The 24,116-nt window shown below is 37.3% G+C and overlaps 1 protein-coding gene across 2 annotated transcripts in view; it reads right to left on the reverse strand.

Annotated features, from left to right (window-relative positions):
• Window positions 1-24,116, reverse strand: part of atp10b (ATPase phospholipid transporting 10B) — a 137,056-nt gene that overhangs the window by 29,884 nt on the left and 83,056 nt on the right. For both annotated transcript variants that reach the window (XM_028812737.2, XM_028812738.2), the window contains 5 exons: window positions 18,784-18,960; window positions 6,521-7,106; window positions 4,619-4,725; window positions 3,700-3,826; window positions 495-679 (listed from right to left, as the gene is read on the reverse strand). In XM_028812737.2, the coding sequence (XP_028668570.2) occupies window positions 495-679; window positions 3,700-3,826; window positions 4,619-4,725; window positions 6,521-7,106; window positions 18,784-18,960 (1,182 nt within the window). The remainder of the gene's footprint in view (window positions 1-494; window positions 680-3,699; window positions 3,827-4,618; window positions 4,726-6,520; window positions 7,107-18,783; window positions 18,961-24,116) is intronic.

A 24,116-nucleotide genomic window follows, 5' to 3' on the forward strand; every position in this document is an offset into this window, starting at 1 on the left:
GGTCATTTGCCAGAGTTAAAGTCCTCACCTTAGTAGCTTTAGCTACTACACAAACCTTTGACTCAAGATGCTCTTTTGTAACAAACTCACATTAAACTTGATCTTAAACAACTTATGACAGAAATGGAGGGGAACTAATAGTTACTCAAAAAAAGCATTTAAAATTGTTGTTTGAAAACAGCTGATTCTTAATTAATAGTGTTTTTTGTCCTGTGTTTATAATGTGGTACATAATGAAACATGAATATTGGTAGGGTGATGTTTTTCCTTTTCATGAGAAAATGAAAATGGACAAGTTCTGGGACAGTAGGACAGCGTTAACAGTTGTATTTAGAACTATAGTATTCTGCATTAGGTTCATATGATCTTTATATGAAATAAAATTTTCATATGTAAATGAAACATTTAAAACTATACACATAATATGCCAATGGTGATCCATTGTTGTAGTCTAAATTGACAAAATAAAGTTAAATCTCTAGAGCCATACTTACCTTGCTGTCGGTATTGATAGTGTAGATGATATCCTTTTGATCTAACAGCTTACAGGAGTGAGCAATGTTGATTGCTGTTTCTTGCTTGTCTCCTGTTAGCACCCATATTTGAATGCCAGCTTCCCGGAGTGCCTCAATGGTGTCTGGCACCCCTTCCTGCAGCCGATCTTCAATACCAGTGGCACCTGGAAAAAAAAACACTTAATTAAAAAATCAGCCATTGTCTCCTGGTGGATAAGGTTAGGTCAAGAAATGCCCTTTTGTCTTTTAAAAACTTAAAGATTATAACTAAATATCATACATTTACTTAATAGTATAAATAGAAAGACTTTTCAGATAAAAATATAACTAAAACTATAACTAAACGATAGATAGATAGATAGATAGATAGATAGATAGATAGATAGATAGATAGATAGATAGATAGATAGATAGATAGATAGATAGATAGATAGATAGATAGATCTTTATTTAAACCCATGAGGAAATTTGCCTTCTTTACAGAAGCTTATTTAATAAAGTAATAAATAAATAGATAAAAATAAATAAACACACACACTATGGACTGAAGAAAGAAAATGAGAAAGAAAGGAAAGCTTCTGACTTGGCTGCCACAGTCACAGTGAGGCATTATGCAGAAGTATTACTGTTGGAATAAAGGAGCCCCAGTAGCATTTCCTGACACACTTCTTTTGAACAATTGTTTGGTTGAAAGTACTCCGTGTTAGTGTGTCTCGGAGAGGATGTCTCATAACTGAGCTTGCCCTTTTTAATTAGTTTGTCGATTTGGTGGATCTTTCTTGAAGTGATGTTACTGGCCCAGCACACCACAGCATAGAAAATTATTTTTCTGCTAAATTCTAAATAGATGGTTAGGCAAAAAAAAATATATGCTGTTTAATTTAATTTTGCCAACTGCATAAAAAGACATTTTTGGGCATTAGAGCACTATGATCAACAGTAAAAAATTGATATGATTTAATAAAGGCTTCTAAAACAGAAAGCACCTTGAGATGCTGCAGCTCAGGTTGTGTTTTAAGTAAGCATGTTTCACCGCACTAAACCTCTAACCCTCTGAAGTCATGTAGATTATTGGTTAGGGAACTGGGCTGCCAACACTGAGTTAACATGTTTCACCCCCACTACTGATTAATGACAGGACCCTAAGCAAGTCAATTAACCTGTCAGCTTTATATACACAGAAATAGGATAACAATTGTAGTGTTTGACTGCTAGTCAAACTGGATAAAAGCATCAAAGAAAATAACTGAACATAAATCAATATAGTAATGTTGTGTTGTGTTAATCAGCTGATATTAAAGTAGGCTCTGTGAAGCGGGAAAAAAGAATAAAAATCCAAATAGGGAATTATGCAGTGAATGTCTTGCTGGGATTAAAAATCCTACATATTTCACTCTAAAAGATCTCTTTTCCTATTCTGACTTCTTTAAATGAAAACCATATAGAATATTGGAAACTTGTGCACATTTTGTAGACACAACACAGTCTGTTTTCTTATTTTAGTAGCAAGTATGTAATGTTTAAATGAAATATTAGCAGAACATAAATATTGGAATGTGTCCATAATATTATATGATACTCTTTTTTGGCATTTGTCAGCCTATGACAAGCCAGACGTGAGGTATCACTGCGTATAGTGCAGCATTCTTTTAAGAAACAATGCCATTTTTTGGATGTCAGGATCTGGACATCATTAGATTCATTTTGCTATTAATATTTGTTGATTTTGATAGTTGGATATTTAAAATTGAACCGCGCCGTTTGTTTTTTACATTTTGATAATGCCATTCAGTTTTTGGCTGTTGCACAGGTTTTTAGGTTTGTGGCATCTCAGTTTAAGTTTGTGCCATCAAAGCATTCATCTTTTATTAAGAGGCATAATCTGAATTTAGATCAGATGAGCTTTGGAAAATATAAAAAGGCAAGACTATTTTTTTAGAATATAACAACTTAGCAAAAATATAAATAAATTTAACAGAATTTAAGATTTTAAGCTAGGAACATTTTCTGAGCAAAATTTAATACTGCTCCACTCAAACATCTATATATATAATTCACTAAGTCCATGGTAAGCAAGACGCACGCAAGACAGCCACGCCCGCCAACTCACAGAGCCCCGCCCACGGCGCGAGAGCGAAAGTATTTGCCAAGAATGTGTTCATTAATCAAGAATGAAAGTCGGAGGTTTGAAGAAGATCACATACCATCGTAGTTCCGATCATACACGATGCCGACTGGTGATCTGGTGGCGTTATTCCCATGACCCAACGGGCAGCCAACCGGGTAACCAAAGTCTTTGGGTTCTGGGGTGAGTATGGTTGCAAAGCTGAAACTGAAAGGAATTGACGGAAGGGCACCACCAGGTGTGGAGCCTTTGGCTTAATTGGACTCAACACGGGAAACCTCACCCGACCCGAACGTGGCTCACAGGTGCATGCGACTGAGGCGGTGTGTGGAAAATGAACAGTCAACGTGACTCACAAGTGCATGTGGACTGTACACAGATGAAAGCAATTCAGGTGAGGAGTTGGGGGTGAACACATGAGCAGGCAGTGCGTACTGAACGACGACTAAGAGATGACTTAAGAAATCGGCAGACTAAAATGGCGGGGGTGGAATGGGCGTCAGACGATCGAACTTGCCTATCTAGAGGATGTAAATGTCCTAACACGGGTTCCGTAGGTGAACCTGCGGAAGGATCGTTACCGGTTGTGCCAACCCGTCGTTTGACGGTTAGGACCCGAAACCTCTCGGGCCCGCTTCCCTGCCCTCTCTCCAGAGTTTCATATTTGCATTCACTTACAGTCGTATCCTCAAACCCACCCCATTTGGACAACTGTGTCTTTCAGGAAGTGTTCACCCGTCAATACATAATTATGCAGCGTATGCTACGCCGCGGGTTGGTTAGTTACATTAATTCTTTTTGGTTTCTGATCGTACCCACACAACTATCAACCTTAGTATGTCAATCTCCTTTCTCTGCAACTCAAAATATGCCTACTAAATCCAAACTTTTTAATGTCTTCTCATGCACTGATTACTTTGATTATAACACTGGACGATATGTCCAAAGGCATACATCTCTCTTAATGCCTGGAATATCTTATCAACCTTGTTCGCTTTATAGGCTCCATATTTTGTTCTAAATTGTTCCTTCTTATTATTAGAGCAGTGTAATTCATACCCAGCAAAGTAAGGTTGGTCTCTAGATTCAAAGCTGTCTCCAGCAGCATCTCATCTTTGTTGTCAATGGCCGTCTCCGCTTCAAGTCTAACACTGGACCATTGTTCATATGCATCCTCACTTATTACCTGTGGTGATTCACAGAAATGAAAGGGATATATGGAAATGTTAGCTTACATGGCAACACAGAACTAAAAGCACTCTGCTGTATTTGATGTTTTTAGGAAAACATTGCTAAAAGAAATCAAAACACTGGGTATTGCTAGTAGCAAAGTTTCAATACAATGAATGTGCTTGTCTTTTTTGCTGAATGTGAATAACAATGTTACAGTTGGTCTATTTCTGTGATCATGGATTTATATATTTTATTTTTATATTCTGATCTAGAAAAACCTGGTCAGCAAATGCACCTACTGAAATGGCCTGTGTATGACTCACATTCCCTGATCCTGATATCTAGACTTGATTTGGCTTGAGAAGGTAGCAAGGATCAAGGAAAGAGACCTGTGAATCTATAAATATGTAAGCGTGCACCCTAGTTTAAACAGATGACCAATAGTAAACCACTAAATGCTAAGCACTTCTTTGCCTTCATAACTTGGTGAATCTCTGTATCTCCATTGACTATTTACTATTCTGCAAGCATGCCATTTTTCCATTTCATTTTCTCAGATATCACATGTAAAAGCATTTTTAATTTAATCAGAAAAATGTGAAGACAGTTTGTGTTGTACTGCATGACCCAAAGCAAATTCCTTCAGGTTTTCCTTGAAGGAGGATGTCAAGTACAGCTATTGAGTGCCTATAATGATGACAATGGAATGATCTGCTCTGCTGTTACTACAGTATATGTTGAAGAATATTGTAGTTCAAACAATATGACCAAGCGACATCAAAGATTTCAGAAAGACTTTACTTACTTTTTTAGCAATGCACAATGTTCGCAGCCCATCTTTTGCATACCAGTCAAGATGTTTTTGTGTTTTTGCTGCTGTTCTTTTCATTTTTTTTTCCTCCTCTGGATATTCTGAAAACAAAGAAAAAAGTATTATGTTGTATTTACACTTAAGTTATCATTACTTGTCATGCATGTGTGCTGCGTCAACTAGGAGAATGGCAGAAATGAATGAGAGAAAAGACCAGGAGATGAAACATCTCCCAAAAAAAGAAAGCAGAGGTTAGAAAGACTAGAACAAAACTAAAATGGGAAAAAATGATTAAAGAAGTATTCTCTGTAATTCAAAACCAAAATATGAAAAATATGCGAGTTCAGAGAAAAATACATATATATCTCAAACAAATGATAGAACTTCTGAATCATAATAGTACGAGATCATCTGAAGGGTGTACGGGGACTGATTTATGGGGTGCACAGTGAAGGAGTGTGGCTATACCTAGAAGTGATGTGTCTTTTTGTTTGCTCAACAGGCTATAAACTGTTGGCCCACAAGAAGATCAATAAGCCCACCCTGAATCTTTTCACAGGCAGCTGCCTCTACTAGAGCCTTAGATGGGATAAACATTCATCATCTTCCGTAACATTGCAATAGTTGCTGCTGACAATGAATGTTGTTTTTCCAAGTATCACTAGTTGGGATTTTCCCATCAAGGACAATAAACATTCATCTTATGTTTGTTGTTTTTTATATGCTCACTCCTTAAAGTTATAATGTGGGAGATTTTTCTGCAAACCTAATAAATGTCAAAAGCAAGAGAAATAAAGTTTTTCTTTAACTATATGTTTGCAGTTTTTATAACCACAAAAGACAAGGCTAAAACAAATTTAACTTAAAAACACCCATCCATTCATACATTTTCTAAACCTGCTATATCCTAAGCAGGGACGCAGGAACGTAAAAACATGTCACTGCCATAGCTCTTTAGAAGTTACCTGACATGCCATTCCAGTTACCTGAAATGGCATTCCAGTCACCCTAAAAAACAGTTGCTCTTTCATCAATCATTACATTTCTCTTATTTGGTTTATACTTTTTTGGTGGATTCACCCTCTTATTCTAGAATTAGTTCTACAGTTTACATCCTGCCAAGTTCAAATTAACAAATATTATATATTCATCCATTCTAGAATCTAATACACTAAGATAATACCTTGATAAACAGGCTAAGGAGGACAGCTAGGGTTTAGATTTCTGTCCTGTCATTTCCTTTGATAGTTTGTGTTTTATTTTGCATCTTTGAAATTCATCTGGTAGTATTTTATCTGTGGAACAATTCCCAGGAATATTGTATTAATTATTTACTTATCTATCTATATATCCTGTAATGAGAAAATCTGGTTAAAAAAGCCTAGATTAACATACAGTATTCATGAATCTATTTAAGGTGACATTAATGATAAAAATAAAAAAGCAACAAACTTTCTCTTACTTACCACACATTTTATGTGGATTGGCCTTCAGTATGTCCCTATAGAATGAAAACTTATTTTCTTTCGTTAAAGACAAACTTCATGTGACATTTAAACTTGACTAAAGAAACAGAATTAGCCAGTGAATAATAACTCAATGGCTTAGTCAAGCCAGGTCACAGCTGGCAAAATAAAAAAATATTTAATTGTTCCCATAGTGAATGGGAATCCACCCCACAGGACAGTCTCTTGAATTTGATTGACTTACAGCATGTGCCACATTTAATCACACTACTGTCTATGAGATATTGATTTAGTTTTGGCAAATTATGTTTTGTTATTGAACTGGTCAGGAACACTTTCTTTCTCTTTTTTAATAAAGACTGAAATTTCTGAAAGTTATTGGTAAGGACAAGTCTAAATATGTACTGTATAGTGGCTGCAGAGTGCTTACCACGTGAAGGAGTTTCTAGCAGGTCCATGATGACTGAGTCAGCTCCCTTTGTGTAGACCACAATCTTCTTCGTAAGTGGGTGCCGGACAACCACGGACATTCTCTTCCTTGCTGCATCAAAAGCTAATGTACGAAGGACCTCAAAAGTCAGTATGGCACCTTGAGGTAGACGTACAGTGACCTGCTCTGAGGTCCTGGATAGCAGTGTAAAGTTATAGGCTTTGGCTGCATGAACCAAGGCTGCTTCATCAGGACTCTCAGCCTCATAGCAAAGTTCAGACCCAACATGGTCCTCCCCAGTGATGCCTTGTGTGTCATCTTTGCTCTCCATGCTAATTCTACTGCTGCAACTCTTCTCAATACAACCCCCAGAGGCACCATTACTCTCCACTTCACACCAACTGCCCTCGGGTAGCTCAGTACCATCAGCAATTGCCTGTGCCTTCTTTGTTCCACTGGACTGATCGGAGTTGGACTGATTGGAAGTCCAGGCCTGGCTGATTTTTCCAGTTTTTAGTTTCTGCAGCAAGTAATGCAGTTTCTCGAGAGAGTACGTGGAAGGCTTAAGCATTGGTGGCTCTGTTACCTGTGAATATAAAAAAGACATATTAGTTTATCTTCTTAAACTAATTGTTTTATTGGTGAGGCAAGAAGCTTTACTGGAAAAATACTTGAAAATAAAATTTAAACCAAACAATTTTAGACAGTTCAAAAATCTCATCAGATGTACCATGTCATAGTGATGCAGTAGTTGACACTGCAGATTCACAGCTCCAGCTAATAGCATTTGACAATATGGAGTTTGCTTATTCTGGATATTAAAGTATATCAGTACATATTGTGAAAGTTGTTGTGAAAGGGTGAAAGCCAACTCAGTGCATTACCAAAGAGAGGGGATCCATGAGTAAATATTCTCCCTGGTCAATAATCATTTCTTTTGCGTTTTGCTTTCTTTTGCTTAAGTTGAGCAAGCAAGGGGACAGGGTTTGTTTTAGTTTAGAGGCCACAGCAAACCTGAGTAATGACTCAAGTCTGCAACAATTCTTTCTTATTAGCTGACTTTGTGTATATATTTAGGGTATAAAGATATTTATACATGTTTATTGTACCTTGACATATAGCATTCAGTCCTTCAGTGAATTTGATGTTGTGCTTTGTGCCAAAAGCAGTTTGCTGGTGTAATGATTTTAATAGCCCATTGTCATAATAATTTGAGTTGTTTCAAAACATTTTTAGTGGAAACAGGTGCTATTGTTCTAGCTGAAAAGGTGCCAGAGGTTATCTCCTATGTTACCCAGGGATCTTGCTTTCAGGCTCGTGAGGGGTAACTCTGTGATACAAAGTAAGGGCTAGGTGGTTGTATAACATGGGAGGCAGCTAAGGGGCTCAGAAGAAGTTAATTCCCGGTTAGACCAGGGGTTGGCAGAGTGCACTAATTCTCCTTTCTCTTATCTCCCCACAGAGCAAATGCGGGAAATTCTGCCTGGCTCTCAGGACGACGTTACTTCCGGTTCCACCCCAGAAGACGCCACTTCCAGTTCCGCCCCAGAAGATGTCACTTCTGGTTCCAACCCTGAAGATGTCACTTCCAGTCCAACAGAAGAGCTCACCTCCTAATGACGTAATTTCCACATCACAAGAAGTCGCAGCCCGATGACCTCATTTCCGGTTCCAGTCCCAAGATCCCTCCACTTCCTGTTTCTCAAATATACACCCACCATGTTTCCTAACCTGTTCAGTTCAGTTGTGGACTCTTGTCTATACAGACCTTTGCATCAACCTTTTTTGCAATCAGCAGCCAATTCTCAATTATACGGGAGGTTGCCCCAGACCTCTTTACTGTATTGTGTCAAGACTTGATTATTACCATATGGTAAATGTAATTAGCTAGAGTTGTTGAACATTAGACAATTACACACATTTTGACAAGAATAAACCATTCAGCCCAACAAAGCTTTTACAACTATTTTATGGATTCCAAAAATAACATCAACTTGAGATTTGTCACCGTTCCTTAGTTAATTATCATTTCTTTCATTTTTTTGTATTTGTTATGTAAGGGTTTGTATTTATGTGTAATATATCTTTTATTATTAATTTGTTTATTGTTTTTTAATATGATCATGTATTTTGTCTTAGGGTGGAGCAGTGGTAGCGCTGCTGCCTCGCAGTTAAGAGACCCGGGTTCGCTTCCCGGGTCCTCCCTGTGTGGAGTTTGCATGTTCTCCCCGTGTCTGCATGGGTTTCCTCCGGGTGCTCTGGTTTCCTCCCACAGTCCAAAGACATGCAGGTGATCCTAAATTGTCCCTAGTGTGTGCTGTGTGTGTGTGTGTGTGCCCTGCAGTTGGCTGGCTCCCTGCCCAGGGTTTGTTTCCTGCCTTGCGCCCTGTGTTGGCTGGGATTGGCTCCAGCAGACCCCCGTGACCATGTAGTTAGGATATACCGGGTTGGATAATGGATGGATGGATTTTCTCTTATGTTTGTAATCATGTACTGTATCTTTAAATATTTTGATGTTCTGTGTGCTTTGTGGGTGGAGCCCCAGGAGGCGGGGCCACCTTAACATCACTGCATCATCTCTCTCACAATATAAAGGGCTGAGAACAGTGCAGATTACTGAATTGTATTTGGAGTATTGCAAGTGTTATTTCTCTTGTGGATTTACTGTTTGTTCTGATTTTTTTGCTCTTGTTGTTAGACTTTGCTTTCGGATTGTGTTTTTGGGTCTTATTCACTTGTCTTTTAGACAACTGCTTTTTGCCGATTTGAGCATTTTGTTTTGTTTTTCAATTTTGTTCAAGGAATCCTAATTTATAAAGATTATTTATTTGCCTGTTTGTGCACAAACTGGGGGTTTATGATTATCCTCTTCCTTCTTGTGGCAATTTTTGCTAACCCTAATTTTTTTAAATTTTTTTTATTGTGCTAAATCTTGTTTGGGACCTGCTAAGCTGAAAGCCAGCAGTGAGCAGTAAGGAGTAGCTGGACTGGTGTGAGTGTCTTCTGGGCCAGCCAGTGAAGAGCCTAGCCCTGAACTGTGGCTATATTTAGGATTCTTCACACCCATTTTCATATGATTGAGACTCTATCAAAAAATATTATATTATTACAATATGCACAAAAACACTGTATACAGTGGGTAACTCGTCTTAAATATGGTTTGAATGATGTACTGTATATTTTAAGGAGAACAAAAGTTTATAAGAGCAATACAAACTCTGGATGAGATACTAGTTAACCATTTATGCTCAAGCAATATACAGCCCTCTTGTTAACTGAACTCATGGTTTATTCAGATAGCTTGTTAAACTGTTCTCTCTCTCTACTCTCACTCTTTCTCTTATTTCTGTCATAACTAAAAGATATCATGTACAATGGGCAGAATATATAATTAAATGGCATGTTACATACACCAAAAGAAATAACTCCTAATTATGAAATGGTTTGGACCAAAATCGGAGGAGTGCCCACACCTGCCTTAGCTACAGTGCCACAGGACCTATACTTTTGGATCCACTAGTATTAAAAGTTGACTTTACTGTGACATTTTTAAGCATAGAAAATGGCTGCTGGAAGTGGATCATTGTTCTGAATTAAAATAAAAAAGCTTGGATGACATCTCCTGCTGAGACTGTCCTCTTTAACTCAGCTGGCTGTGTTGTCATATTATCGCAAGAACAGAGCAGTCTGGGTTAGATTTTGCTCTAGTGGATCACCCGCTCATGAAGTCATGCCTCGAAATCAAAAAGAGAATTCCAGCCAGCTCTGCATTGGTTGGCTGCCTGTGCTCAGTGGCAGGCTGACAGCCTTCTCCTCAGTCTCACTGTATCCTAAAGCCACCGTGGTGAACATAATTGGCTTTCTGTCAACAGATTTCTTGTTAAAACTGACTTTCAGAAAATGGCCCATGCTGACATCACTGTGCTTGTTTAGAATGTGTTTTAAATTGCATATATGACGAAAGAACAATTGTAAATATTAAAGGAGAGAAAGGACACAAGTGTGTCAATTGTATTGCTATTAATTAAGTTAAAACAAGGATTAAAGTATGTCTTATCTTTGCTTTTTCACCTTACCTGATTCAATCATCTGTGTCCTTCATTAGCATTTCAAACATTACCGGATTCTCCCTGCTGGTAATATATGCTGCTGACTTCAAAGCACTCTTTGGGATAATCTCATTCCACTATTAGTGCTCATTGGATGTTTGCTGGCTCTACGGGCACCACCTTTTACATAAAGTATGTACTGCCTAATTTAAACGTTCTTTGCATCCAAATAGCAGCAGCAACCTTTGATCCTTCACAGAGCTTTAAATTGTGGACATTAATTTGGGATAATATCTTACAAAATGCACACTGGAACAACTTCTTACATTTAAAAGAAATGATTTTCATTAATAGCAGTTTTTAAAAGTGTTGATTTTTTAGGGTGATCATTTAGGGCACTTCTAATGCTAATTGATACACAAGTCAAGTTCATGAGTGGCACTTACTTTACTCGATTGACCTGCTGTCCAGAACCGTGAGTCGGTTCATCCATTTATTACTAAATCCTCTTAACCCAGGTTAATTTCAATGGACTCATTACACACTGCAATACAGCTACAGTAGATATTAAAGTCAGTGATTTGTGACATCAGATTTTTGAAGTCTATTTTGGAAAATTCTTTAATTTTTCACATCCTTTTATTCAGGGATGGCTCGAGGGTACATGGTGCCTTAGGCAGTACTGGGTGCAAACATCCACAATTCATAAATGACATCAAAGAAAGAATCTCACTTGGAAATCGCTGCACTTTCAACTGCATGTGAAAATGATGATCGGGGGGTAGTGTTCCCTTTGGGGATTGGTGCACATAAGTGGTGGATGGGGCCACTTACATGGTGTTTGGTGGCCCCAAATCTTGGTGCTTCTAAGCTGGGGCTGAGAGCCAGGACTGCTTGTATTTACTGTCTGTGGTATTAAGCAAGGTGTCTTTCTTCAAGGGATAAAGGTTTCTAAGATTTTTCTCAGGTTTGATCTCCTTAATGTGTAAAATAAGGGAGCACAACAATACTAGTACATTGGATAAGCTGATTTTTGCTTAAAATGAATTACAATGATGATGTCCATTTTAATACATTGCTGTTTATCATGGCAACAGAGATTGGTGATTTAGTTAGTCATTAGCACTAAAATATAAGTAATTTGATAGTTATAATTTGTTCCTAACCCTCACCTATTCTGTTTTTCATCTCAGTACTCAAATGTGGCACTTGGTGCCATTGCTCACTTGCCAAGTTGTTTTGCTTGCCTAAGGTAATGTCATCCCTGATGGAGGATCGCCTTGAATCGTCGGGTAGAGGGATCCTTTCGTTGGATTGGCTGGCCTAGCGCTGACTCAGCTGTGGAATGGCCAATAGGGGGAGGCAGCTTGATGGCTGAGCTCACAAGGACTCTGAACAAACCCAAATCGTATGATGTGATATCATCTACTGTTGAATACTGCTAGTTACTTGTAATATTTCGATTGCCCTATTACACAGTATATTTGAAATTACTTGTATTCTGTTCTGTGTATTGAATGGTATTTACTCCCTTTTTTGACACCCACTGCACACCCAACCTGCCTGGAAGAGGTCTCTCTTTTTGAACTGCCTTTCCCAAGGTTTCTTCCATTTTTTCCCCTACATGTGTTTTTTTGGGAGTTTTTCTTTGTCTTCTTAGAGAGTCAAGGCTGGGGAACTGTCAAGAGGCAGGGTCTGTTAAAGCCCATTGCGACATTTCTTGTGTGATTTTGGGCTATACAAAAATAAATTGTATTGTATTGTATTTATTGCATGTTGTTTGGACATGCAAGTAAGAATTTCTCTGTATTTAGCACACATGACAATAGCACCACTACTACTGCTACACGCTTATTTTTCTGACTGTGGTTTGGTGAAGGTGTCTGACAAATTAAATAATTAAATAAAATATTTTAACACAAATGTATATCCAGTATATTAAGCACTAGAAGGTTAGGTACATATAGTAAGTTAGCAGTGAATACTGAACCTGAATAATTGTAGGTGCCAATCCAATTCCTTAAGACTTGGCTATCATTTTGTTTGAGCCAGAAGTCATAGCAGAACAATGCAGTCAAGAGGAAAAATATCAAAGCTCCTTCAGGTTTGTGGCAATGTCTTATACCTTACTGTAAGTATCATGGTTTTTTCTGCATTTTTGTGATATTTATAGATATAGAAATCTGTGCAATAGTGCTACCATTTGCAATGTGCCATTGTGCCATCTTTAGAAATGTAGGAGCAACATGCATTTGATTAGTGACAGAAGTACATATAACAAAATACAATACTTCCACATTCCCATAGTCTACCTGCTCCAAAATTAGCACTGCTGCAGAGAGTTTTAATATGAAACATGCACTTTTCAACCATTGACATATTAAAAGGAAGTACTTGGGCACACTACAAACTAGGACTACCCTTTCCACTCCGGCAGAGTAAAGCTGATTTTCAGAATACTGAATTTAGAATTCTCCATTTCTATTAGCTAATGTAATCACGGAGAAGTAAAGAAAATCAGATGAATTTGATCATTACATTCAGCTGCAGAGGCTTTGTTTGTTCCCTGTTAGGTCAAAATTTACCTTTATGTGTGAAGTGTAAATTTGGTCTGAGCTGCAACAAAACTTCACTGAGAAAAGAAAATGTCCATAAAATCGATTAAACAACAACAGAATGTGAAACATCACAGTATCTTTTTTTAATTTCTTGTATACAAAGTATAGGGAAAGTATTGTAATTGTCCAAAAATTCGACCTTCAGATTTTGATGAATCTCGAGGTTTGAGTCCTCCCTGAGTCTGAAAATATCATTTTTGGAATTATGTCTGTGTCTGTCTGTGTGTGTGTGTATGTAAACACGATAACTTGAGCACGCTTTCACTTAGGTCAACCAAATTTTGCATACAAGTATTAGGTACAAAACGTTGATTTCTATCAACTTTTGAGCTATTTCCGCTAACAGGAAGTGGTACTTTTTTATTCATGGAGCTGCAGAGTCTGATTTATTCAACTTTACTTTCATAATAATTGTTCAATATTTTATTAATTAGATTTGATTTGTGGTTGATGGCTCTTTAATGTACATAATATAAAAATATAATCATTGTCTTGTGGTTTACTCCTCAAATATCCATCTCCATATCTGAGTATACAAGAAAATCTAAAGGAGACCACTCACGATTTTTTTCAGTGGTTAATAACATGCAATTTTTATCAGTATTTGCAAACTGAATGTGTTCCATTTGTGTTCAGTAACTGAATATGTAACATCACAGACTTAATGAATTTACAGCAGCATTTCTTAACCTTAGTTCTAATGTGACACCCCATTAATAAGTGTTCAGTCTTTAACGTGATTAAAATTTGGTTTAAGGTAATTCATTTTTCTTGTGTGGTTCATGGTAATGCATGCAGAAGATATATTATAAAGAGCATTAGACTTTGTATCCAAAAAATGGCAATTAAAAAATACAGTCTACCAAAGAAAACACTTAAGTAGCTTGTCTCCTTTTCATGCTCTGTAGGTAAGCAAGCAGTAAAATCTTTATTAAATGTACAGTAACTGCTTGAAAGGGCTGCTACAAAAATCAGTAGAATAACCAAATGAGAAACATCTGGCCTATGATTTCTCATTTATGTTTTGACATTTTTTAAATTAGATTAAAAGGGTTTGAGAAAGTTATGTATGTTTTGGTATGATTTGTGAATGGTAAAAGTTCTGAATTCAATTATATTTCTCAGTGCCCTTGGTTTTTCCAAGGATAAAAAGTTTTTTTAAACATACATAAACCATAAAAAGTGACATAATATCAAATTCTCAAATCAGTTAAAACCAATTCAGGGTCACAGGGTCTGAAGCCTATCCTGGAAGCATCTGGTGCAGGTAAACCTTGGATGGAGTGCCAATCAACTGCAGGGCCCACTTGTTCTCACACAGCGCTAATTTAGAGTTGCCAATCAACCTAACCTGCATGTGATTTGGATGTATAGAAAATCAGAGTGCTCAAAGGAAAACGCAATGGACGTGGGGAGATTATGAGCAAACTCCATTCAGACAAAAGCTGGGTGTGGAATTCAAACCCATGGCACTGGATCCATGATGCAGCAATGCTAACTAGAATAATCAATTTCTAAAAGAGCTACAATAGAATTTCTTGCCCATATTGCCCCTCCCATAAATATAAACCCAGAATAGACAGCAGTTATCAGATGGAAGCCAAATGTCAATAAGAATTTATAGACGGTTCAACACAGTTAACATTTAAGAAAATAAATATAAGAATGAAACATGTAGTACTTTGCCTTTTATTTCCAAACATTATACCAGCAAGTCATAAAAAAGCAACATTCGCAAATGAAAGTGTTTCCAGTGAATTTTGTGACCTTGCTGAAATTTGATATTATTAGCGTTAGATACTTATTTAGCCCATGGGGGTGGGTTTCAATTGGTGGGCTGACAACAAACGACTGATCTATTTGTTAAGACGCACTTGGGCTCTGTTTTGACAGTGCTATCCATCTGCTTTGCCGATAGCCAATCCTGAATGTGAAATCATTTGCTTCAGCTAATCTCACATAATGCAGACATCGGGATGCAAGGTTTCCAGAAACAGCTGCTTATTTAATTTTTTGCTGAAGTTGTTACTTTGGAGTCAAAATTAGAATGTAAGAAAAGCTTGGCAAAAGCTGAAGATCAATGCATGACATGATTACTAATCTGACACTCCCCTCCTCTGAGAGAAGTTAACTTTGTGCCTTGTGTGCACTTCCTGAAACACTGAGTGTAAACTTTCAAGCAAGTTTTCGGAAGCAAATAACCATGTTTTTACAATGCTGGTTGCAGTTCTTTTATAGGATTCCGAAATCATGCTAAGAGAAGAATGTGTGAGAGTTACAACATTAGATTCTCACATAGCACTAATCTCGAAGAAATTATGAAAGTAACTGACTTTCTTAAATGTATTTTCTTTATGTTGGAGGTTGCCAAAAGATGGAATGGAATGATAAGGCAGGATAGCAAGATCAATATATCATTCTATCTAAACAGAAGAGCTTTTTATTGTAAGGATAATTATCATTGAAAGAGAGAAGAAATGAAGTGGAAGATATATTAATGACTATTGCCTCATAACTCTTAGGTTATGACTGTATATACATTATATAACAGTACCACAAAGGGGCTAGGTTGCAGCCTCTGTATTCCCCATACTGAACCATACAGTAGAGTTCTTCATCACTCACAAATGACATCGGTTTAAACAATAAAAATAACCACCTACCCTAACATGTTTTCTACAGCAAATTTAACTGCAGCTCCTTAAATTATTTACTTCACATGCTTTTACTTCTTTATTTTGCTGGTGGACCCTTAAGTACAACAGTATAGATTCACAGACATCTCTGTTTAATGATGCTACCAAAGAATGTTAAATCTTTCCTCATATAACTTACTGGAAGTCTACTACTGAAACCTTTTACTGAACAGCAAACTCAAACAACACCCAATATATTCATACTACTGTAAATACACATACACAGACATGGATCATCTTGTCCTTCATATTCTACAGATGCAGTGTTACTGGAAGCTGAATTCTATTCAAGCAGCATTTTGTCAAACGAAAAAACTTTCACTAAACAGGGCGGAAATCCATTACAGTCCACTCGCATGCCAAGCAACACTTTTTGACTTACACTCAGACAATGTACACTCAATAAATAATCTAACATACAGTCCTCTGGAATGTGAGAGAAACTAAGGAGTATCCAGAGAAAAGCCCACACAGCCTCAAAGAGAACATGAAAATGCCACAGAGAATAACAAACACTTTCCTGCAGATACGAGGAAGTGGTACTAAGCACTGCATCACAGTGCCTCCAGTCACATAGTCAATATGCAAATAAAGCTGAAAGCGATTCAATAAATAAATAAATAATAAAGCGATTAAAGCAGTTTAGGGAGCTATAACCTTTCACATAAAGGTTGAACAAAATAATAAATTGAAAAACAGAATACCAATAGAATAATATATATTTTATTGATTATATTATTACTAGGGGGGCAAGCCCCCCTGGCGCCTTTGGCACCTCAACCTACAGCTAACTAAATCACCTAAATACAAACATTGGTGTTATGAATAGATACATTTTTTTAATAGTTTGTTCCTGTGAAAGAAAGTTTACTCAATCAAAAATAAAACCCATGACTTTCTTGATATTAAAAACCACGACTTTCTTGATATTTTAGTTTATAATTTAAAAACGGAATAAGAATCAGAAAATCTAACATCACATTAAAGTTTGATAAATTCTGAAAAGAATTATATCTAATATATATATGTCGATTTTAAAATAAGCCCAATTTAAAGCGTGACAAAAAAGTGACATAAAAACATCACATAAAATCATTGCACAAAATCGTTGCTCTTTTAGGCTTAGGATTTTATATATAGAGAGTAGATAATGACAATATCACATTATACACATGAGGCATCATGGTGTTGTGATGGTTACCCAGTACTTAGTTGCCATAAGTGCGGAGTTTGCACGTTCTTTCAGAGTTTGTGGAGAGTTTTTCCCTAGATACTCTGGTTTAACTGCCACACCTCAAAAACATTCATATAAGATTGATTGTTGATTCTGAATTAGAGCTGTGGGTGTGTGCCCAGCAGTGGTAGCGCTGTTGCCTCGCAGTTAGGAGACCCGGGTTCGCTTCCCGGGTCCACCCTGCGTGGAGTTTGCATGTTCTCCCCGTGTCTGCGTGGGTTTCCTCCGGGCGCTCCGGTTTCCTCCCACAGTCCAAAGACATGCAGGTTAGGTGGATTGGTGATTCTAAATTGGCCCTAGTGTGTGCTTGGCGTGTGGGTGTGTTTGTGTGTGTCCTGCGGTGGGTTGGCACCCTGCCCAGGATTGGTTCCCTGCCTGGTGCCCTGTGTTGGCTGGGATTGGCTCCAGCAGACCCCCGTGACCCTGTGTTCGGATTCAGCGGGTTGGAAAATGGATGGATGGATGGATGGGTGTGTGCCCAACAATAGACTGGTTGGTTGCTGCTGGTTCAGTCCTGCCGTGAATGTTAAATTAATTACGCAGGCTTCAGAATCCCTGACTTTCTTGTTTTTAAGGTTCCTAACGGTAGCACTATAAGTAAATATTAACACCATGTAAAGAAAGGTAAACTAATCTAAAGAAAAGATGTGTTAAAATAAAGATGAGAAAAACTGAAAAACTAAGAAGGTAATTCCCACAAACATCTATTTTTCAGAATGTTCCAAGAATTTGCCTGAAATGACACACTTAATGCCTTTCTTGTTTTGGATTTTAACAGGATTTATATTGTTAATATCCAATATTATTTGACTTGAGACAGGCATGAGGTTATTTTGAACATCCCTTTATCTTAAAAGGTGCTTACTAAATAGGCACTTTCCTACAATTACAAAGTTATGTAATTCCATTAAGAAGAATCTTGGCATAAGAAAACATAGCTCTGTTCTATTATTTAAATTCTCAGAAGATCTAACGAAACTGCATTCATTTCTTTGGAGATGCAATGAGGATTAAATGTGGCTAAATGTAAAGGATCATCCACATACTCCGGATAGTGGCCATGTGTACTTGCCATACAGTACTGAATATATTGATGCTGTTTACTGACATAAGCTTGAATTTGTCTCTTTATAATCTTTGTAATCAAGTGACAAAGTTAAAGATTTGGGAAAAAAATGTATCAAACATTTGTACAAGTAAAAACTAAAAACATAACAGGATCTTTATTCCATATGCTTTTTTTATATCAAGAAGGAATACCAGCTATTATGGTTATTAAAATGCACTCTATTAAGCGACCTTGAGCTAGAGGAATGGGGTATTACATGAACTCTTTAATGTTTAGATTTTTACGTGAATTACTGAATGTCCCAGTACATCTGAAAGGTGTAGTTGGCTCAGGTGTTTGCTGGACAAGATACATTTGACAAATGCTTTTAGGAGTCAGCATAAGATACTGGAGAAAGAGAACAGTTAAGGTTAGTCTCACATAAAAGATACCATACATCTGCAAAGATAAAGCCATACTGTACAGTATATAAGGAACTTTAGGCAAACAAATAATGAATACATTTTTGCTCATTAATTTGATAATGTAACAAGGATGTTTCAGGGATCCTAGCACAGCTGTGACTGCTGTACTGGCGTTTATCACTATTCTACTCACCCTTTGACGGGGCTCAGTCGCTGTGGAGACTATCACAGTGTTGCAGATAGCCAAGGCAAGGAAGAAATCAATATATGAGCTGTCAGAGGCTTGTCCATCCATACACCAGGTGTCCATCTGGGCTGAGGCTTCTCTCACAATTTTCAAGAGTTTCTTGTCAGGAGTTACATCAGTTTCCTAAGTGAAGAAAGTAGGAGCTTTAAGAGAAAGTGCCAAGGCCTCTTCATTTTTTGCATTACACAAGTTTCTTTCTTCCTGTAGGGGAATAATATTATAAAGTCAGCAAAAATGTTTATGCGAATGAAAAATAATCATCCATCTGGGAATTCTGAAAAGATGATGAATAATCCGAGTATGTAAAGCAGTGACTCTATCAGTGCTTAAATTTTTCTTAGTGCAGAATTTTCTGTAAAAACTGTAGAAGTCAAAAACGATGAATTATATGCAGTATGTCTCATGAAACTGAAAAAAATAAAACCTCTAATAAATGGATACTGTTGGTGTATTTGTGCTGGTTGGTTTGACCTCATTTTTAACTAGAAGGCATTTTTGTTTACCCAGTAGAGCCAGGTTACTGATATGGCAAAGGTGTGCAACCCAAAGATATTTTCCTCCTTATCTGAAAAGAACAAAGCTGGCTATTCAAGATGTAAATGTGAGGCATTTTATGGGAAGAGATGCCAGTGATAATCACTGTGCAACTGAAAGTCTTTTTCATTTCAGTCCCTCTGACTGAGGTGAGATGAAATGAAACAACTGGACTGACCCATTTTAACAACAACAACAACATTTATTTATATAGCACATTTTCATTCAAATGATGTAGCTCAAAGTGCTTTACATAACGATCGAAAGAGAAAAAAGACAAAATAAATAAGAAAATAGAATTAGGGAACACTAATTAACATAGAATAAATTTTAAATAAATTTTAGAGCTATGTTTCCTCATAGTAGAATTGAGAGGGGCAGAAGATGTAACTGAGCAACATTTGTTCCTAATTTTCATATCACTGATATGATTGGAGTGTAAATATGAGTCAGCTTTTTTACTCTATGACTGTCATTATTGTCAGATGTACAACTACAAGGAAATTCACATTTGAATGTGCTAATCAACATGCAACACATCTCCCTTCTCTAGTGCCATGTGTAATATTTTTTGGCTTTGTTTGAAATGATTCCATAAGTGGTCTGAGGCTATGCACATATGAACGGTATGTATGACTCCATTCCATTTACACAGAATCTTAATGCCCTGGAATGTATAAGGCAACTTGTAGTTTTATATTATACTATCTTGTCTAAGTTGGTTTGAAATCTAAGTAATCAACATAGGCCTCAGTGTTAACGTTTGCAGTACACCATCAATTGGAATGTATTTTTTAGTGCAAGTAATAATAAAATGCATTGAATCTGTCATCCCAAAATATGGCACATTACAATCACTTGTAGTAATAATATGTACAAATTTTAGTGATGTTCCATCTGTTGGAATGGCAAATGCAATGGATTTTATTACTATAAACTCTTGGAATGACAGAGACTGACAGACACACGCATACACAGACACACTGACCCTTTCATTAAGGTGAATAATTATACTGGTTGCCCTACCCAGCTTTGCCCGGAAGAGCGATAAAATGTATGTTAAATGTGTAAAATAAATAAAAAGCAGATTTGACACTTACGACCTCCTCTTAGCAACAGGAAGACATACGTCTTTTATGTATTATTCAGCATCTAGTAGTTCTGAGCTTATTAAGCCTTTGGAAGATTTTATTCTGAAATTAAGTTTTATAGAAATAAAAGTAATTTTGCATCAAAGAACAATTTACAGAACAGTACTAATAAATATCTCAATAAATCAGTAACAATATTGAAATGTTATAAAGCAGATTATTATAGAATGCACAACAGTCATAATCAATGTTCCCTCTAAGCTGAGCGCGTGAGCAATCGCTCACACGAATTCAGGGCGTCGCTCATACTTCCCGCACGATCGCTCATTCCGACGGCGTCGCTCGTACTTATCACACGATCGCTCACTCCGACCGTCGGAGTTGGTGCTCATAAATTTTTGGCTTAAACAAAATGTCGCTCATAAACAATGTTTTTTGCTCACTATATGCTACTCCTTAGAGGGAACATTGGTCATAATATATACTCGATTGCGGACAGACCGATGAGAGTCGAGCGACACACACACCCCTCTTCCTCCCCGAGCAGTGCTCCTAGCAGATCCCCATTTAGTGTCCATCCTCTCTCCCTCCCACCATCTCAAAAGACTTTGTTACTCCAGGTGAAGCATGGTTTTCATCATAAATGGGTCATTTGCTCAGTTATTATTTGCTTCAGACAAAAATTATATTTGACCTTATTTGTTCATTAAAAATTATACTACATGCTGTTTTTTATGTATTTTTTTAAAATGTTTATTATACATTTTGTGTAGTGGACTGTTTTTTATTATAGTAAATGTTCAGAGGAGATCTGGGGACCCGGGTTCACTTCCCGGGTCCTCCCTGCGTGGAGTTTGCATGTTCTTCCCGTGTCTGCGTGGGTTTCCTCCGGGCGCTCCGGTTTCCTCCCACAGTCCAAAGACATGCAGGTTAGGTGGACTGGCGATTCTAAATTGGCCCTAGTGTGTGCTTGGTGTGTGGGTGTGTTTGTGTGTGTCCTGCGGTGGGTTGGCACCCTACCCGGGATTGGTTCCCTGCCTTGTGCCCTGTGTTGGCTGGGATTGGCTCCAGCAGACCCCCGTGACCCTGTGTTCGGATTCAGCGGGTTGGAAAATGGATGGATGGATGGATAAATGTTCAGAGACCAGCAGGGGTTATAGTGGCTTTTGAGTGTAGGGATCATGGTCACCATTGGAATTTTGAGTGTCTTCTTGTAGCCCACCTAAGAGTTCCAAAAGGAGTTCAATCAGAGGAGGGTACCCCCTTTAGTTTTCGGCAGTCTTCTTGGAGTTTCTAGCACCTTGTGAATTTGAAGATTGGGGAGGATGGGGGTTTGTCAGAGCAGACAGATCATTTAACCACACATATTAATGCGTCTTCCTTCCAGGGGTAATATCAGAGGTGGTAAGTGGAGCAGGTTCATTTCTTAGACACCTTGTCAGTTAGAAATAACAGTGCTACCTTCTTTTCCACTTTTAGCAAAGCCACACTGAAGCTCACAGCCACGGCTTGTGGCACCCACATACTACCTTTAAAGCACTGTTACTAAGTATGCATTCCTTCAGCTGTACCAACCTGTTCCCACTCTCTCCTTTCATTTTCAGACCAAATGTGAGGCTGTCTGTTTTCTCCTGTCCAGGGTACCACCCTGTCTTCACTCATTTGTCCATAAGTCAGTGGCACTGTTCACGTAGCCCATCAGTCATTTGCCTAACGCCCTTCCTCTGCATAAACTCCCTTCCCAGTGCAGCACAGTCAATGAAGGTTAGCATAGATACATATTTTACCCTGGAAAATTGACATATTGGTCCATTGGTGTGGATGTGTATACTGGACATATATACACACACACAGAATTTGAGCTTTATATAATAAATGGCCATTGCCAGTCATGCATTGACCGACATTGCTGTGGGTGATATCATTACATTGACATTACGTAGGATTGTGGCACATTTCCAGTATGCCTAAGCTTTGAATAAATTCCCTTAATTTTTTTTGTTAGTGTTTATTTATGAAAAGTTTTATTAAACAGCTTATGATTTCTTTCTGGGTGAATTTTGCTTAATGTTTTGGATTTTGACAACTGGATTTCTTATTTTTTCCCTATATTTGATCATTGCAGCTGGAGGGCTTTGACACAAAAGACTTCCTCTGAGCCTGCCTCCAAAACTCCATTTCTTCCCGTCTCCAAGGTTTATAACCCACAAAATTCCAAAACATGTTATCCATTTGGTGCAGTGTGTAACCAAGGCAAAACTATATGGCTGAAGCAGAAGCTTCCCTCATTTTTATGTTCTTTTATCACTTTATCTACTGTATTGGTAGTAAACAAGAAGTTCCGACTTAGATCCTCAATCCTCACTGTCTTTCTCCTTCTGGTCTTTTTACTTTGTCTCATATGAGTTGCTAAGCACATCAGCAAGCAGAAATGAACAGAGGTAACATGAGTCTGAGTACGTTTATGGAAAGATCATATTGTTGGGCTCATACAAATGTTACATAGTGCTACAGCACAGTGGGCATAATAAGGCATCAATAGTTCTTTCCAGAATTTTTCTGCTTTCTTTACCCCTTGGGAAAGAAAACGTCATTTCTAAAAACAGTGGGAAGATTGTTTGCGTCTTCTGTGATAACAGAAACTTTTGCTATACTTTGGAAAAGGTTATCCACCAGACAATGCATTTTAGTGTAATGCATATAGAGATCTCATGTTGTCCATATTAGTCCTAAGGTGGTGTAGCGGTGTATTTCTGTTTTGACTGAAGTTATAATGTTGGCTTTCAAAGTAATATTAAATGAAAATCTGATAACTGAATCAATGACTTCAATCTTGCCTTTTTACTGTGTTCATATTAACCTTATTTAATCTGGATCTAGGAGAACCTCAAATGTTGTTGGAATACTTGTAATTTTGAATAACAACCTTTTAGACATTTTTTTATTTTTGCGTTTATGAAATTTTATGATTGACATAATATCTATGGACATCTCTTTTGGCTAACTGTGTCTTTTTGTTTTCTTGAGGTAAATAAAAATCCCACTGCCAAATTAAATTATCATTCACCGCAAGCCCTTCCTTTCAGAGATACAGTAATGTATTTAATTCTGTCAAAATGTAAAATTATGTAATATTTCTAGGAAAACTGTGGGGTGAATTAACTTACACAACACATTGAGGAGATTGATAGATGCTTTTACAGGTTTAATGGTAAATAATTGTACCATAGAAACACAATCATATTACTGGCAAAATATGACTTCTAAATTAATTGTCATTGACCTGTATGTTTATGGAGCATGGGGTGTGGTGAAAAATTGTACCAGTAAACATTTTCAGTTTTATAAACTATTATTTTCATTTTTGTGTCCACCAAAATTGAATGTTTCTGCAATAATATAGTGTGTGTTATGATGTATTACTCTTTTTAATTTTTTTTCTTGGTTGGTTCTACCTATGCTCTTGCTTTTTTCCTTATTGTTAATAAAAGGAATTAAAATCTTTTATCATTTTGAGAAATTAAGGTCATTTTAAGGGACCTAAAAATATTTAAAATCTCGATGCACTGCCATTTTGTTTTTCCATGTAGATTTATGCATGTAGTTATCCCCATTGTATCACACGACAATCAGATATCATGTTGCATGAATTTA

The sequence above is a fragment of the Erpetoichthys calabaricus genome, chromosome 11 (genome assembly GCF_900747795.2).
Source record: "Erpetoichthys calabaricus chromosome 11, fErpCal1.3, whole genome shotgun sequence".
NCBI lineage: Eukaryota > Metazoa > Chordata > Cladistia > Polypteriformes > Polypteridae > Erpetoichthys > Erpetoichthys calabaricus.